The 17,846-nt window shown below is 39.9% G+C and overlaps 2 protein-coding genes across 2 annotated transcripts in view; both read left to right on the forward strand.

Annotated features, from left to right (window-relative positions):
- The first annotated feature begins 987 nt into the window (after positions 1–987).
- On the forward strand, positions 988–6,535 carry PET117 (PET117 homolog (S. cerevisiae)). Its single transcript, XM_006860744.1, has 2 exons — positions 988–1,083; positions 6,377–6,535. The coding sequence occupies exons 1-2, from the start codon at positions 988–990 to the stop codon at positions 6,533–6,535; spliced, it is 255 nt and encodes an 84-aa protein (XP_006860806.1).
- Positions 6,536–6,834: 299 nt separating this feature from the next.
- Positions 6,835–17,846, forward strand: part of CSRP2BP (CSRP2 binding protein) — a 50,153-nt gene continuing 39,141 nt past the window's right edge. Inside the window, exons 1-3 of the mRNA XM_006860634.1 lie at positions 6,835–7,093; positions 9,907–10,025; positions 14,111–14,232. Coding sequence (XP_006860696.1) covers positions 6,835–7,093; positions 9,907–10,025; positions 14,111–14,232 — 500 coding nt within the window. The remainder of the gene's footprint in view (positions 7,094–9,906; positions 10,026–14,110; positions 14,233–17,846) is intronic.

Below are 17,846 nucleotides of genomic sequence, written 5' to 3' on the forward strand. Positions count from 1 at the left end.
CAATTCAAACTCATAGTGACCTTGTATAGGGTTTCCGAGGAGTGGCAGTTGCTTTCACGATAAGCAGTCCAGTGTTTATCCTACAGCGCCTAAGTAAAAAATGATGCTTTGCATGGTACCTTCCTAGTCCCAACGCATTAATTCATTGTGTCATTTATTGTTTTAGTAATGTGGGCACTAGTAATCTTGTTTTACTGATAGAAGCTGAGGCTCACAGGGTGTAAAAGTAATCTTTAAGGATTACAAGGGCAAGGACGGAGCAGGCAAGTTTCCTAAATGCTGGCCCAACGCTTTTCACTTCAGCAGGCAAGGTGCCCCATGTCAAGTAAGGCGCTTCTTTAGCGAAAAGTTGCCAGCATTTTAAGGAATACTAGTGCCTACCCAGCCACACGACAGCGACAGGGTGAACGCAGGCGACCGTGTCGAACATGTGTAATTATGGCTCTCGAAGCAAAACTTGACTCCCATCCCGCGTGTCAGAAGCTGCTAAACAAAGCAACTGCGTGTAAGTAAAAGCTGGTATGGAGCAAAAGGCCAGCCCGACGCTCAAAAGCGATGGGACAGGAGACCCGTAACAGGGTGCCTCAGTGAGAGTCCTGCCTCTGCCCGGTACCCCGCGCCGTTCCGGGCTGGAGGCTAGAACGGCTCAGGCCCCGGACCTCCGACCTGACAAGGTGCTGTTGCTCACGGGAGGGGACACGATAGGGTGTGTTCCAATCCTGCGACCCTCCTATTCCTGGACCCTTCCAGGAAACCGAGTGAGTTCGTCCCTGCGTGCTCTCAGGAAACCGCTCATCTTCCAGTGCAGGGCGCTGCACGGTGCTCGGCTCTCGATTGTTCAGGCCTGGCGCCGGAGGCGACAAACTAAGCGGCTAGAGCTCTACGCTCGAGGGATCGAGCCTGGCCCAAACGGGTAATGGTGTGCGATTGGCTGCTTCCCGGGTGTCTTGGAATCCGGGAGAAAGATCCCCGGCTGCTGGCGCGGGGATGTCGAGGACCTCCAAGGCGGTGCTAGGCCTGTCGGTGTTGCTGACGGCGGCCACCGTGGCTGGCGTGCATCTGAAGCAGCGGCAGGACCAGCAGGTCGGTGTCACGTGCTTTTCTGGGGCCAGTTAGTGGCGGCGGCCTGTGGGCCTCTCCCGGTCTTTTCGCGTGATCCCCCTGCTCCTCCTCGAGTCTCTCCATGGCACCCTCCTCTTGGTCCTCCTTGCTTCCCGCCCCGCCGTGGCCCCTGTGCCTCCTGGAAACTTAGGGTAACCCTAGTACCGACCTCCGCCTGGGATCTGGCCCTTTGGGCAAAAGTTGCCTTGTTCCCAGAACGCGGGCTTTTGGATGCGTAGCGGTTCTGTTTTCAAATCATACGCAAGCATTGAAACGCATCGCTACAAATTTGTTGTATAGTGCCGTGGAGTCAGGTCGGACTCATAGTGACCCTGCGTAGGATTTCTGAGGAGCGGCTCGTTGTTTTAAACTGCCGACCTTGTGGGTAATAGTCTAGTGCTTATCCTACAGCGTCAGAGGGCGGGAAAAAGGTTTCTTTGGGGTGTGTTAAGTTAATGTTCTCCACACCCAGACGCACTAAAGGTCAATTTGCTATGGAAACTGTAGATTGTAGGAACAATGGAAATACCACCTTCCAGATTTTCTTTTTTCCTGGAAATAGTGACTTGTTGACCGGTGGACTGACCTTCCAGTCTGTTTCTCTTACTTCATGTTTCCTTATTCAAGTTGGTAAACGTTTAATGACTGCGGTGTGCCAGGACACCACTAGGCATTTTTTTAATACAACGATAAGAAAACAGCTTCTCAAATATCGCAGCAGGGCAGAAATTTGACTGTGAGAACCCGAGACTAGGTCTTTGGCAGACTTTCACATAACACCTTGGCAGGTATTTACCAAGGATGGAAGTAAAGAAATGAATCAGGAATAAACAGCCCTCTCTAGAATTGCTGCTGTGTGCAATCCTGTAAACTTATGTTCTAGGTTTACACAAATAAAACAGAAGCTTGTCGTTCTCTGAGATTACATCTGTAGAAGTTGAAGGGGAAGGGGGTGATGGCACAAGAATTCTGAGGAAGGGAGATAAGGTGATAAATGATGAAACAGCAGGGAAGAGACTTGGAGATTTGGAATGAAAACAATGTGAGGGGTAGCTTTTGGAGTAGAGTCAGGAGACTCCCTTCTCTACAAAGGAAAGGATGATGATCAAGAAGAAATAGGAGATGGAGTAGAAGATGTGTTGCAGGTATATCAGATATAGTTCAAAGGTCAGTGAAGCCAGTGGTTTTTCAGAACAAGAATGGATACGAACTTAGTTCTACACATATCAGATGTACCTGGGAATTTTTTGCTGTATATATAACTGAGCCTTGGGAGCCCAACGTAGACCTGATAAATGACAAATTCATGGGTATGGGAACCTGGTTAAGATAGGTTTTAAAAGTGAACCAAGAGATTCTAATATTCAGTCAGCGTTGAGAAACCACTGTGTTAGGGAATGAAAGAGCAGAATATGCGGGGGAGCTTCAAAAAGTTCATGGAAAAGGGAATGAAAAGATAGTGGAAGTTTCCCACAAATTTTTTGAAGCCTCCTCATATTAAGAATCCCTCCTGTGAACTATTTGGGAGTTAAAAATAAGATTAACCAGACTAACCTTTGTTTCTTTGATATCTCATCTAGTCATTGATTAGACTAGGACAAGTGGTTGGCGAGGTGTGTGTGTCCAAAGGCTTAAGAATGGATATTGTTTTTTATTATGCCCTTAAAAAAAATGTGTTTCTTGACTGGCAGTGGGTTTGGCTGTCTACCAATACTTAGCACTTTAGACACATCTTTAATCTTCACAGGGTCCCCGAGTGACACAAATATTTAAATAGCTGCTAATTGAAAGGTTAGCAGTTCAAATCTCCCCAGAGGCACCTTGGAAGAAAGGCTTGGCCATGTACTTGAGAAAGGCTATTGAAAACCCTATGGAGCTCAGTTGTACTCTGACACAAATGGGGTTGCCATTTGTCAGAATCTGTCTGAAGCCAACTGTTTCTTTTTGTTTTGTGTGTTTTTAAAGGGAGGAGGTAGAGGCCCAGGGAAGGATGTGTGATGCTGTAAGCGTAGACCTGGAAATCTGGAGAAAGCTGCAAATGATGGCATTGAGAGCAGAACCAAACGTCACGTGCTAGTCTCAGAGAAAAGAATGCTAGGACCTCTGAGGCAGATGTGGAAAGAATGGTTCCAGTAGGTGGGGTGGGCTGGCGTGTATACGTGTGTCATGTTCTGGGCATGAAGAACTGTGTATGGGTGGGGGCAGATGGAATAATTGGATCTATTTCCTATGTCAGTTAGTGGAGATAATTCAAAGGTGAACCCTGGTGGCACTGTGTCAACTGTAGGCATTGAGATGCTAACTGCTAGGTGACTGATGAAACTCACCAGCCACTCCAAGGAAGAATGATAAGGCTGTCTACTCCTATAGAGATTCATAGTCTTAGAAACTCTTACAGGGTTACTCTGAGTCGGAATTGACTTGGTGGCCGTGGATTTGACTGTTTTCTTAGGGTTTAGATCAGTTTTTAGTTGAAATATCAATCTCAGATTCTTAAATTTCCCACTTATTTCATAATTTAAAAGAAGTTTAGCAGTAGAAGAGGTCCAGGAACATAGTACTTGTTAAGTTTTTAAAACGTTGTTCTTTGTTGTTAAGTGCTTTGTTGTTAAGTTCTTTGTTGTTAAGTGTTGTTGTTAAGTCGGTTCCAACTCATAGTGACCCTGTATAGGGTTTCCGAGATTTTATATCTCTGTAGGAGCAGAAAGCCTCATCTTTCTTTTGCAGAGTGACTTGCGGGCTTGAATCACCAACCTTGTAGTGTGCAGTCCAGTGCTTACAATAAAAAAATCCAGGACCTGGGCCAAATTCCCAGTAATTCTACCTTTGTTGTTGTTGTTGTTAAGTGCCATAGAGTCAGTTCCGAGGAGTAGTTGGTAAGTTTGAACTTCTGACTTTGCAGTTCAAACAAACTTTTGGTCCAGTGCTTCTCCTACAGCATCACACCAGGACTCCTTACATTACAAGACTATTATTAAATAGTTGTACTGGTATTCTGTAAACTGTATGCTGTGTTAGTTGTTAGTAATACTGAATTGGTGTTTTTTAAAGGGTCATTTTTGGTGCCTACCTTTTGCATGCTTATCTAGATAACGAACATTGATGAGCTTTTGTTTCCCTCTGGTAGTAGCTGTCTTTTCTTCTTCTTCTCTCCCTGTTAAATTAATTAGTAATTTTTGTACAATTTTTACTTTCTCTTTACATATTAGAAGCAGCCAGGGTCTTTCTTGTACCCTTAGAGTTTGTTCAGATTTTATTAATCTTTTTTTTTTTTTCCTGCAGATATTTATTATTCAACTATTAATTGCTAACAGGAAAAGTAGTTCACAGTTACTGTAGTAAGTTTCATCAAGTGTGTAAAGCATCTTGTTGTTGTTGTTAAGTGCCATCGAGTCGGGTCCGACCCATAGCGACCCTGTACAGGGTTTCCGAGGGTGTAAATCTTTACGGGAGTAGAAAGCCTCATCTTTCTCCCGCGGAGCGGCTGGTAGTTTCGAACCGCTGACCTTAAGGTTCGCAGCCCGATTTGTAACCACTACGCTACCAGTGTAAAGCATCTAGTATCCTATAAAATTATTTTAAACTTTAATATTGTGATATTGGTGGTGTTGGTGAAGTGCAATGGAGTTTGTTCTGACTCATAACAGCCCTATGTAAGATTTTTGAGTAGCAGCTGGTAGGTTTGAACTACTGACATGTTGTTAATGCAGCTTATCCTGAAACCCGATACCAGGACACCAGATGTTTTTATTCTTTCTTGTCATTTCCTATTTTCTGCACTATGTGTTCAATCATTTCTTAAAATATGATAAGTCATTTCACTAATAACAAGACATTGCCAAATTAATTTGATGTAAAAAAAAACCCAAACCTTTTATAGTAAATTGAGTGAAGGTTTACATAGCAGATCATCAGCTTTCCATTCAACAAATCAGATACTTTGCTTCATTATAATGGCTGTAATCTCCTCCATGTACCATCATTTAGCAATATTTACCTCTTTTAATATTAACTATTGCATTCTTCCTTGTGTCTCCCACTACCTTTAATTTTTCCTCTGTCAGCCTCCCTCTTGCTGTATATTGCCTGCCCTGTCACCCAAGTTAACATGTGTCTACCCTCTAGCTCGTGAATAAGGTCGTGTATTACCCTGCAGCACCACACCAGGACCATCATATAAGGTTTCTTTTATCATGAAAGCCTTTTCTTAACTATTTACAACAGTGTTCTAATACCATGTTTGCCCTTTTGTGATTGACTAAATTCATTCAGCATAATGTCCTCCAGAAGTGTTTTGCAGATTCATCATTATTCTTCAACACTGCAGAGTATTCCATTTTGTGTATGTACCAAAGTTTAACTGTTCTTCTGTTGATGGGCATTTAGACTGTCTCCATGCTTCTTTAATGTGTCTCTTGTAGACAATATATTCAAGAATTCTGTTTTTATTATCCATTCTGCTCTCTCTGTCTATTGACTGGCACATTTAATCCATTTATTTTCAATGAAATTAATAGATTTGAATTGATTGCTGTCATTTTGCTGTGTGGTTTTTTGTGGGGGTGGTGCTGGTTTCTTTGTAACACATAATTTTCTGTGCTGGGGTCATTTTGTTCATTTTTCTTTTCATTTTCATTTCTGTTAACATTTGCTATAAACCTTTATGATTTTTCTCTTATTTTGATGTGAAGTATTAATTTACTTTGAGGTTACCCTGTATTTATTAATTTTTCCCCCACTTAAAGCAGTCTGTTTTATCTTGAAATCTACTTGACTTCCTAGTCATTACTATTCCCTTTTTTTGCTTTGTAGTTAACTTCATTATGAATTGCTGTCTCTGATTCCCTGTTTTGTTATAGGTTTGTTTTACTTTAAAAACTTCTATATCTGGATTGACTTCTGGGTGATGTTGTAATGTATATTGGTCTTACGTTATTATTGCCTGCTTTTGTTGGTTTTCAGTCCAAAGAACACCTTTTAGTATTTTCTGTAAAGTTGGTCTTGTTACTACAAATTCCTCTAATTTCTGTTTATCTGGAGTTATCCTAATTTTGCTGTTGTGTTTGAGGGACAGCTTTGCTAGGCATTAATTTTGATTTTTTTTTTTAATTATATTTTATATTTGTACACAAAGTGAAAATTGGGTTCTCTTAGTATTTAGAATCTGAAAGTTTTAGTGTATTTGGTAACACTGTTATTTTTGATTAAAATGGCACAAGAATGGAAGCCACCTGTTGAGGGTGTTACAGAAGTAATTTTTTATTTTTCCTTTTAGAGACTTCGTGATGGAGTGATCAGAGATATTGAGAGGCAAAATCGGAAAAAGGAAAACATCCGTCTTTTGGGAGAACAGATTATTTTGACTGAGAAACTTGAAGCTGAAGGAGAGAAGATGCTATTGACAAAAGATCTCAAAAACCATGACTTGAAATGAGTATGAAATATTGATGGGACAGATGGTCCTGAATGTGTCTGTGTGTTCTGTTCAGATAGTGAATATTTTAGTGACATCTTCAACCTTTTTTTCGTCACCATCCTTTTAGACCAAATTGACCGAATAAAGAACAAAGGATTATATATTTTTAAATGAATGCTTTAAAAGTCCCTTATGTTTGTAGGCAGATGTTCTACTAAAGGGTTTCTAGTTGTATGATACTGATAGAAATCTCTTTAAGCTCAGTGTCCAGAGCTTGGGATTGTTACTTAAAAGCACTTTTGAATCAGTGCGGAGGCATGGATAGTAATATCCACCTGGGTAGCCTGATCAGTCGACATGATGATGAAGCCACAAGAACATCTACCTCTGAAGGTCTGGAGGAGGGGGAAGTGGAAGGAGAGACTCTTCTGATTGTAGAGTCCGAGGACCAGGCATCGGTGGACTTATCTCATGATCAGAGTGGGGATTCCCTCAACAGTGATGAAGGAGATGTGTCTTGGATGGAGGAGCAGCTGTCCTACTTCTGTGACAAGTGCCAAAAGTGGATTCCAGCCAGTAAGCAACTTCTCAATTCCTTTAATTTGTCAATTCCTATTGTGTTCCAACCTGTGAAAGGAACATAACTATAAAATAAATCTTAATAAAAGGACAATTATTGCTTATTTAGTTGACCAGCCATAAATTTATATATAACATAGACATAGCTGTAACTATAAAAATTAGTCAATTTCTGTTACATTGTTAAATTAGTACACTTAATGGTAACCCAGTAAAAATGAGGAAATTAGGAATCCTGTGTTCCTAAAAAATTAGGCACATTTTTCTAATGTCATGTTGCAGAATTAGAGCCAATTTTCTTGCAGTGTTGAATTAAAGTTCAAATTCATATAATATTTAATCTAAATTATATATTAGATTGTTGTTGTTGTTAAATGCCGTCGAGTCAATTCCAACCCATAGCGACCCTGTATAGGGTTTCCAAGGAGCAGCTGGTGAGCTTGAACCGCCGACCTTGCAGTTCAAACGGCTTTGCAGTCTGGCGCATTAACCCACAGCACCACACTAGGACTCCATATATTAGATTAGCTAGTATTAATTGCATGCTGAAGTTAGGTCAGATTAGTAGGTTGAAGATGTTCTTTGACCATTTTCTAGAACTAGTCTTGTTTTCCTTTTTTTGCTGGCCTTGATCTGTTGACAAGAGATATGCCTCCTCTCACCTGATGGCTCTGGCTTGAGATGCTCATCTGCTAGATCCTGGCTCTCAAGAGCATACCTTGCCTGCCATCTCTGATTCATACCAAGATTGGATTTTTGTAACAGGCAGAGACTGGTAAAGATGTGCTAGAGAAATCCTTTGTGTAGTAGGTTCTGTAACTGGGTCACACAAATTTATATATGTTGTGTTTTGAAGTAGGTCATTTCTTGGTACGTGAAAATGTTTTTGTTAAGTGAATTCAACTGTTACTGTTAATAGTAACAGTTTCATGGAAAACAAATCCAGAATTTACTACTTATTAGCTCAGTTTTGCTTTTGAGCTCTTTGATTATTAATGAAAAGTTTTGCCTAAACACTTCCATGACTTTCCCCTTGTCCTCATGGGATACATTTTAAAGTGCTGTATTGAATTTATAGGGTGTTCGGTCCTGCTACCTTCTTAAACTCTCCCCATCCCCAGACATAAACTGAACATTGCAGTCAGGCTAAGCTTGTAATTCTCCACAAACAGTTCTTTCTTGGCCCCTGGTCTTTGCATGCATGTTTTTATTTCCTTCACTGGGTAACTCCACAGCATTCATGCCACTCCATCCACACAGACACCCCTCTTCATCTGGCCAGTTCCTAGTCATCCTTTAGTTTCCCAACAACCTCACTTTTCCAAGCTTTCCTGTAGTATAGTTTGGGCACCCCCACTATGTATCTCACATTACTCTATGACACATAACCACATTCTGTTGTTGTTGTTAGGTGCCAACAAGTTGGTACCGACTCATAGCAACCCCGTGCACAACAGAATGAAACACTGCCCAGTCGTGGGCCAACCTCACTATTATTGCTACATTTGAGCCCGTGGCTGCCTTCACTGTGCCAATCCATCTTGTTGGGGGGCTTCCTCTTTTTTTCCGACCCTTTACTTTACCAAATAATGTCCTGTTCTAGGGACTGGGCCCTCCTGATAATATGTCCAAAGTATGAGAGATGAAGTTTGGCCATCCTGGCTTCCAAGGGACACTCTGGCTGTACTTATTCCAACACAGATCTATTTGTTCTTTTAGCAATCCATGGTACTTCCAATATTCTCCTCCAATACCATAACTCAAATGCATCAGTTCTTCTATGGTCTGTCCAACTTTTGCATGCATATGAGATTATTGAAAATACTATGGCTTGGATCAGTTGCACCTTAGTCTTCAAACTGACGTCTTTGCTCTTCAACACTATAAAAAGGTCTTGTGCAGCAGATTTGTCTCATGCAATACGTCATTTGATTTCTTGACTGAGTCTTCCATGAGTGTTGATAGTTGATCTGAGCAAAGTGAAGTTTTGACAACTTCAGTCTTTTTTCCATTTATATGAACATTGTTTATTGGTCCATTGGTGAGGACTTTTGTTTTCTTTACATTGAGATGTAAACCCATAAGGAAGGCTATGGTCTTTGATCTTCATCCATCTAAGTGTTTTAAGTCCTTTACCACATTCTAGTTCTCTGAATATCAGCATCACCTGGGGAACTTTTAAAACTACAGAGGCATCATACCTCATTCCCAGAGATCGATTTAGTTCATTTGAGGTAAGCTTTGTTGTTGCTGTTGTTAAGTGCCAGCGAGTCAGTTCTGAATCACAGCAACCCTGTATAGGGTCTCCAAGGAGCAGCTGGTGAGTTTGAACCACCGACCTTGTGGTTCAGACCAACCTTGTAGCCCAGTGCTATATCCCACAGCACCACACCAAGATACCTGAGGTGAGCTTAGGAATGAAAAGATATAAAAGAAACTCCCTCAGTGACAGACACTTGGTGAGGATGGAGAAACGCTGCATGCATGTAGCCCTCATAGGATTTGGAAGCCAGGGAGAGCAGGCACTGTGTCTGTCTTGTGCATTATATTCCTACTTCCTAGTCCAGTGCTTGGAAAGGATGTGTGAAGAGACCTTCCTGTAGGGGTCTGGAAGGCAATAGCTGGAAAAATCCAGTTCAGCCTTTTCTTTTGAATCCTTGCCCCCCACTCCCATCCTCTGCTATTGTGAGTTGGATGAAAAAAAAATATACAGCATGGGAAACTTAGAAATTGTGATAAGTTGATTAAGCCTCTGGGTTACTGCTGCTACCTAGATAAACTTATGGTGTAACTTTTTGTTTTTCTCCTAGGTCAGCTGAGGGAACAGATCAGTTATCTTAAGGGTGATAATTTTTTTAGATTTACTTGCTGTGATTGTTCAGAAGATGGCAAGGAACAGTATGAAAGACTGAAGCTAACATGGCAGCAAGTGAGTAAAAAGCTCTTTTCTAGAATTCACAGGGTTGCTTCCCAAAAGGACTTCTTGGGATAAGTATCTAGAGATTGAATTCCTGACTCTTGTACTGGTGGAAGCGATCCTTTTTGGGAGATAATTTCATTTGTTATGTTAATGAGACATACCTCATAGGGTGGATCCTAAATCTAATTCTCAAAAGAACAGACTAGACATAGCCACACATACAGTTGTATGACTCCAAGCCAACTAAACTGGATGTAATCGCTTTTTACTTATCTCTTTTTTTAGTTTCCTTTTTATGTTAAAAGGTAAGCCGGACACTAGAGACAGATACATCTACAAGCTCAGGAACACCAAGTTGCTGGCAGATACTAGAAACTGAAATAGAAGGCAGGACCTTCTCTTAGAGCCATGCTCTGAGTTTACACTTCTAGCCTCCTGAACTGTGAGAAAATACAAGGACTTGGTGTTTTATTGCTAATTGCCATCAAGTCCCTTCTGATACATAACAGCCCTACATAGGGCAGCTGGTGGGTTTGAACTGCCAACTTTGTGGTTAGTCGTCCAGTGCTTATCCTCCAGCACTACACAGGGCCAATCATTTGTGGCATTTCTGTGTTGGCAGCTCTAGTTAATTAAGAAAAGGGATAGAATAGTTTTTATCTCACCATAAAAATTATGTATTGACTACATTAAGGATAAAGGAGTTGCTGCGAACTTGGTTTGAGAGTCTAGAACTGACTTGATCGCATTTACCAACAACAGCAACAACATTTCAGAATTTAATTGGGAGCTCAGTTACTCTGTAGGATAAGCACTGGCCTGTGAACCAAACAAAGCTTGGTGGTTTGAGCCCACCAGCTGCTCTGAGGGAGACAGATGAGGCTTTCTGCTCCCCAAAATATTAACAGCATCAGAAACGCTATACGAAGTCTCTGTGGGTCAGAACTGACTCAATGGGACGTAACAGCAATAATTGTTCAAGAAACACTGAATTTTTCAGTACTCCAGTTTTTATGTTTATTAAACCAATACTGAGGCCCTGTAATCAGCCAGGTGTTTTTCTAGGCCTGGAGACTACTGTGGCAAACAGGAACACCCTGGGCCCTGCTCTCAGGCAGCTTACCTTCGGGTTGTTTATTTTAGATAACAGATATGCAAGATCATTACCCACAGCACTCAATGTTATATAAAGGAGATTTTAGATTATACGATGTTTTCAGTCATTGGAGTTGCTTTAGCAGCCTAAGATTATTGGCTTAATTATCAGTACTTTATTTAGTAGGACAGTTCCTAATGAAATCTGTCTGCAGTAATTTAGGGAGTCTATTCTACTTGCCTGAAAATGTGTTAAGTACAAAATGGAGGAAAGTTTGAAAGGAAGTGGGTATAAGTTCATGAATATTGTATTGAGCTATTTCTGGGTGGTACAAATAGTTACTGTGCTTGGCTGGTGACTGAACGGGTAGTTTGAGTCCACTCAGTGGTGTGTCAGGAGAAAGGTGTGACAGTCTGCTTCTGGACAATTAGCCATTGAAACCAGATGGAGCGTAGTTTTACTCTGACATACACAGGATCAGGATTGCCATGAGTTTGCTTGTCCACAACTAGATTTCATGTAAATGAAGGCAGATTTTAATTTGGCCTGCATGTGGCTTCTCAGAAAAGCTGTGAAATAGAAGATGAACAATGATTTGTAAATTGTGATTTTTCAAGAATGTGAGTTTTCTGTGGAGGTGGTGTTTTGTTGTTTTGGTTTTTTTTTTTTAAACATGAAAAACTGATATGCTTATATTGCTTAGAATATAAAATATTGGTTCCATTTGTATGTTAGACTAACATCTCTTGAACCTTAAATTATTTTTCACTTCCAAAAGATATATTGGTAGTAAATAATACCCTGGTATGATTAAATTTACATTATATCTTAGACTCATGGTTTTCATCAACCGTTGACCAATCTTTCTCATTGCGTCTCAAACAAAATTTCATTGAAGACCTGAAAGAGAATCAGTTGATTTTGAATGGATTCCATTGACTTCTCTAAATATTTAGCACATTGGAATATGGGCTATATCTATTTAAATATGAAACTTGTTATTTATTGGCTTTCTAAAGTAGTAAGTAGAAATGTTTGTAATACAAATAGAGGTCTCTCTTTACTGACCACTTCCTAAGTGCCCCCTTCTTGTGTCATATCTTCCCTGTTGGTGGCTCTAATGAAAACAATTTGATATGTAGGGGAAACTTTATCAAAAGTATAAGAAGGATAAGCCAAATAATAATTGCCATTGAGCCAGTTTTGACCCACGGCAACCCCATGTGCTGCAGAGTAGACCTTTTGGTAGGGTTTTCTGAGCTGTAATCTTTATGGAAGATCCTTGGGTTATACAAACAGTGAAACATTCGACTTATAGCCAAAAGGTTGATGGTTTGGAACTACCCAGAGATTACCTGGAAGACAGGCTTGGAGATCTGCTTCAACCAGCAGTTTCTGACTGACAGGGCTACGTTTTATAAACAGTTTTGGAAATCACCCTGAGTGTATGTTTTTGTAAGGTTTTTAGAGTGCAGAAACCAATCAGAAGCCGTCTACTATTAGAAGCCCTGTCCTCGGTGGTGCAGCCATTTCTTCAGTGCAGTAGGACTAAACAAGGGAAGGGCACCGCAAAGCCTGGCTGTCGGCTCAGGGCACCCGGAGCTCAGATTGAAAAGTCATAGCTTGCTATTGTGTAGATGAGGAATTCATGGCCCCCAACACTGTTTTCCAAAAATATAGATAACACATGCTCATTGTAAAAAAAAGTGAAACAGAAAGAACAAATAAGTGAAAAGCACTTGAAATCCCATCATCAAGACATAATTATTATGAACATTTTAGGGGACTGTCCTTTCAGACATTTCTGTTCACACATATATATTGTTGCTGTTGTTAAAAGTGCCGTCGAGGGTCTCTTGTGATACAATAGTGAATAATTGCTATCAGGACTGATTGTGAGGGTTGGAAATGTAAAGGTAGATGTTTTATAGCAAGGAGGGGAGGTCCCTAGGACCATCAACAGAGAAGAGCGGAGAGCAGGACCCTACCCAGAGAAGTATTGAGGCCTGAGATGGAGGCAGAGATGATGATGTGGAGCGAGGGAGCAGCTGGAGACTTTAGATCCAGAGAGGGAGAGTGACTGTGTGCTGACGACTGGGTTGCAGGCTTGTAGTGTATACCCTTGGGTTGGTTGATGATGCATAGAGGGGATTGTAACCATGGCACTGAGACAATATACGATAGAATGAATGCAAAACTGATGTTCTCCCATGTACACTATCACATAATTTAAAAATTAATTTGAAAAAAAACACAAAAAGTGTCGTTGAGTTGATTCCAACTCATGAGGGGGCTTTAAAAAGTTACAGGAAAATTTCCATTGTCTTTTAATTCTACCTTTTCACCATATAGAATTTTTGTGAAGCTTCCTCATATGTTCATAGACACTTTATATATGCAATTTCATGTCACTGTACAAAACAATACAGGGTATTCAAGACCATGTTTTAAACCTAATAAAAATGAGCCAGTGAACCCTTTAATTAGCTCTGGATTGTGTAGGGTAGGAGTGGAGTTGGGGGTGGGGATTCTTAGGACCGTGGCTATTTGCCATCTGGTTTAGAGGTAGCTCTGTTTTAACAGTTTAGTCCTATATTGAACCTGAGTATGTAACACAGAAGTAACAGTAACTGAGTGAATTGGTGGTATTTACCTAATGGACAGGTCTATTCAGTTGGATGTTGTTGTTGTTAAGTATCACTGAGTCGATTCTGACTAATAGCGACCCTATGTAGTGTGTCCAAGGAGCAGCTGGTGAGTTTGAACCGCTGACCTTGTTGTTCAAACCAACTTTATGGTCCTATGCTTTTTCCTATAGCGCCACACTAGGACTCTATAGTGGAGTGAAACTCTTTACCAAGAATATTCCAGGGTTTTTGATACCCTAACCCTCACCCTCATTGTTCCTACTCAGAGTATAAACGAGAACAAACATTTCCCCCTAAGATTAGCATCCCTGATCTCCATGTTCCCAATCCTAATTTTGCTTGTGTTTCAGGTTGTCATGTTGGCAATGTACAACTTGTCTCTGGAAGGAAGTGGACGCCAAGGTTACTTCAGATGGAAAGAAGATATCTGTGCTTTCATTGAGAAACATTGGACTTTTTTACTAGGGAATAGGTAATGTGGTTTAAATCATATGCTTACAGAAGATGTAAAGACTAAAATATGTGAGATTTGATATAGAGAATTAAAATATTAACTTGAGACTCTTATGAAGAACTTGAATTCTAAAAACAGCTTGCTAATTTAAAAAAATTCTTAATGAAAAATCAAGTTAGAACTGCTAGCTGAAAAATTGAGTCTGCAGGCTCACCCGGAAGAGCGCCTCTGCTCCCAAAAGGTCACAGCCTTGAAGGCTCTGTGGAGCAGGTCTCTGCACACATAGGTCAGTCATGAGTCAGAATCAAGTCCACAGTAACTAATACCACCTCCTTTGGAAGTAGGAACTGTTTTCTACTTTTTGTTGTTATTCACAGTGCTTAGCACATCAGTACGCATTTGGTTTATTCATTAATTACTTTTGATAATAGTGCTTTCATTTTACTGTGGAGCTCTCCTCTACCGTGGCACCGCACGCAGAGACTGGATGTTTGAATGAAACTCTAGTTGGGTCTAAGGAGATTTTTTTAATGGTCTTAGAGAATAGTGAGTTTGCTACTACATTGATGAATTTGAGGTTTTGATGGTTGTTTTTTGTGAGATTCCCAAATCTTGCATGATAGGGTCTTGGTTTTCGGATCTGTTCTCACATCGCACTGAGCTCTCTGAAGCTTCTGTTTCTTTGGGGAGTGAGACACCATAGCTTTGCTGATGGTACAAGGGCACAGAGAAGGAGGTCGAAAGGAGTGGACGATCTTTGAGAGGGAAACAGAATAGAGGCAGTGCATTTTTACAAAAGGGGCTATTTTAGTTCTGGAGATATTTAGTGGTGCTGAAAAGGAATTGACAGTATAACTGGTTCTTTTTTGTAAGAAGAGGAAATCTGTTGTCTTAGTGTAACGATTTAGCACTGTTTATGGAACTTAATATACCCTATTTATTAGGGACCAAAAAAGGAAAGAACTGGTAAAATTAGATCTTGGAATGTTTTCATGATCTCTGAGCACTGTTCTATGTAGGAGATGTGTCTTCTGGAAGAAATTTTATTTAAATTGCCTTTTTAGAAGGGTATTGCCAGATTTTAACAGAGCTATTCAGTTGTTTCATTTATTCATTTCTAGGGTATGTTGTGAGAAAAAAAATATTTCTACTTGTGTTTTTAGTGCCATCGAGTTGGTTTCACCTTATGTCTACTCTGTATAGGGTTTCTTTGGAGCAGCTGGTGGATTTGAACTGCTGACCTTGCAGTTCAAACCTACCTTGTGGTCCAGTGCTTATCCTACAGTGTCATACCAGGACTCCCGGTTTGTGTTACTTGAATTATTGTTTAAATCAGCTCACTTATTTTTAAGTACATTTATTTAAAAAGTAACACCATCACCACAGTAAATAGAAACCCATGTCATTTTCTGTAAATAGTACATAACCATAAAAATAAGAGTACTAAAAATAATCATTTATAGATGGGTCCTGTGGGTTGTCAAAGACAACTTGAGGCTTCTCCTCTTGAAGTCAGTGAAATGTCAAAACAATAAACTTTCTCTTTGATCTAACTAGAGGAATGAGAGAAAATTTAAAATCACCGTGATTTCTTGTCATTCAGTCTCCTGCCTATAATTATTTCACTGCTACCCTTTACTTTGGGACCTCTGTTTTAAATAGCAGTGACTGGAAAACTTATCTGAAACTATGATTAGAAGTGACCAGGGCATTTGTTGAGCATGCGGTCAGTATCTGTATGAATGATCCTCCATTCATGTCAGAGAAACCTCCTATAAAGAGCATTTACTTATAAGTTCAAGTTTTTCATGGCTACTAAAGATTTAATTCTGCTTTCCCAGGACATTTATTTCTTAACAATGCCAACTATTTCTCATGAATCAATCTAAAAGACGAATATTCTGTAGGAGGAGACTTCAAAAAGTTTGTGGGAAAAGTCTTTCAATTCTTTTTCCACAAAAATTTTGAAGCCCCTTATATAATGAAATTCTAAATTTGAATATACTTTTAGATGTTTATTGACTGTTTCTTTTATGCTTTTAATGTGTATTAACATTTAAAATGTGTAAAGGTTCATTTTGATTTTGTTCTAACCTAAATAACTTTATACCTCCTTTTGTAATTTTGTGATTAGAAGTAGATCTGTGGGTCCAAATATACATATTTTCAGTATATATCATCAAAATAACCTCTGAAAATGTACCGATAGCAGTGCATGAGTACTCACGTCCCATACTTTTAGCTACACATTGGGTTTTTAAAAATCTTTTTATTCCCTGTCAATTTGACTAGCTGTAAAGTATTGCTTCTCTTTCTTTTCTAATTAGTAGTAACTTCAACCCATCCTACCCCCAATAATCTGTCAGATCTTTCCTGGGTCATTCCATTCATTCTTACTAAAAGAATCTTGAAGAAAATTCTTAAATCTTTTGGTCTCAGGACTCCTCCATGACACTCCTAAACAATTATTGAAGCCCCCCCAAGAACTTTGTGTATGTTGGTTATAGCTATTCATATTTACCATTTTAGAAATTACAACATTTAAAAAAGTTATTCATTAATTTAAAAACAATTATAATAATCCATTTCATGTTAACAATATAGCATTTTTATTAAACAGCAAATGTTGTCCAAAACAAAAAATTAGCAAGAAAAGTGGCATTGTTTCCTTTTTTTTTCATATCTGTTAAATGTCCGGTTTATAGTTGTTGAAGTCTCTTATCTATTTGGCATTCAGTCTGTTGGATATCAAAGCTACATGTTATTGTTAGGTGCTGTTGAGTTAGTTCTGACTTAAAGCAACGCTGTGTATAACAGAATGAAACCCTGCCCAGTCCTGCATTATTCTCATATTTGAGCTCATTGTTGCAGCCACTATGTCTGTCCGTCTCACTGAGGGTCTTCTTTTTCCTAACCCTTATACTTTGCCAAGTATGGTGTCCTTCTCCAGGGACTCATCCATTCTGACATGTCAAAAATATGTGAGATGAAGTCTTGTCATCTTCATTTCCAAGGAGTGTTCTGGCTGTTCTTCCAAGACAGGTTTGTTTGTTCTTTTAGCAGTTCATGGCATATACAATATTCTTCACCAACACATTTCAAATGCGTCACTTCTTACGTCCTCCTTATTCATTGTCCAGTTTTTGTATGCATATGGAGTAGTTGAAAATACCATGGCTTGTGTCAGGCTTATTTTAGTCCTCCAAGTGATACTTGGAAAACTCCACTGCACGCTCATGAGAGTATGAAAGTGAAAAGGGCAAATCACACTTTAGTAGTTTTATGAAAATAGTTTTGATCTCACAGACACTTAAAAGAGAGTTGGTCTCCAGGGTCCCAGTTCATACTATTAGCATTATTGGTTTCGGAGTTCTGATGATTATGTGTCAGCTTTATACATCCAAGACATGGTGCTTCTCTTAGTTTTCTTGGATCCCTGGTGGCCAAATTAGAGACAATCTTTCCTGTGCAGAATGATCTTCAGGTGATAGGTGGGGATGTGAGAGAAAGCAAGTGAAAAGGTTTGCCTTCCTCATACCTTTTGGGTAAGAATTGAGGGGCTTGAAAGCGGTAGATACAGGTGAGGATGTGAGGGAGGTGCTCTGAGGCCAGAACGTTGATGATGGAAGCTA

Source organism: Chrysochloris asiatica, unplaced genomic scaffold, assembly GCF_000296735.1.
Source record: "Chrysochloris asiatica unplaced genomic scaffold, ChrAsi1.0 scaffold00039, whole genome shotgun sequence".
In the NCBI taxonomy this organism is placed as follows: Eukaryota; Metazoa; Chordata; class Mammalia; order Afrosoricida; family Chrysochloridae; genus Chrysochloris; species Chrysochloris asiatica.

What these genes read in the sequence shown, in the direction of transcription:
- PET117 (XM_006860744.1), top strand. Translation starts at nt 988, where the DNA reads ATGTCGAGGACCTCCAAGGCGGTGCTAGGCCTGTCGGTGTTGCTGACG. An exon ending in AGCAGCGGCAGGACCAGCAG is followed by an intron (nt 1,084 to 6,376) that starts GTCGGTGTCACG and finishes TTTTCCTTTTAG; the next exon opens with AGACTTCGTGATGGAGTGAT.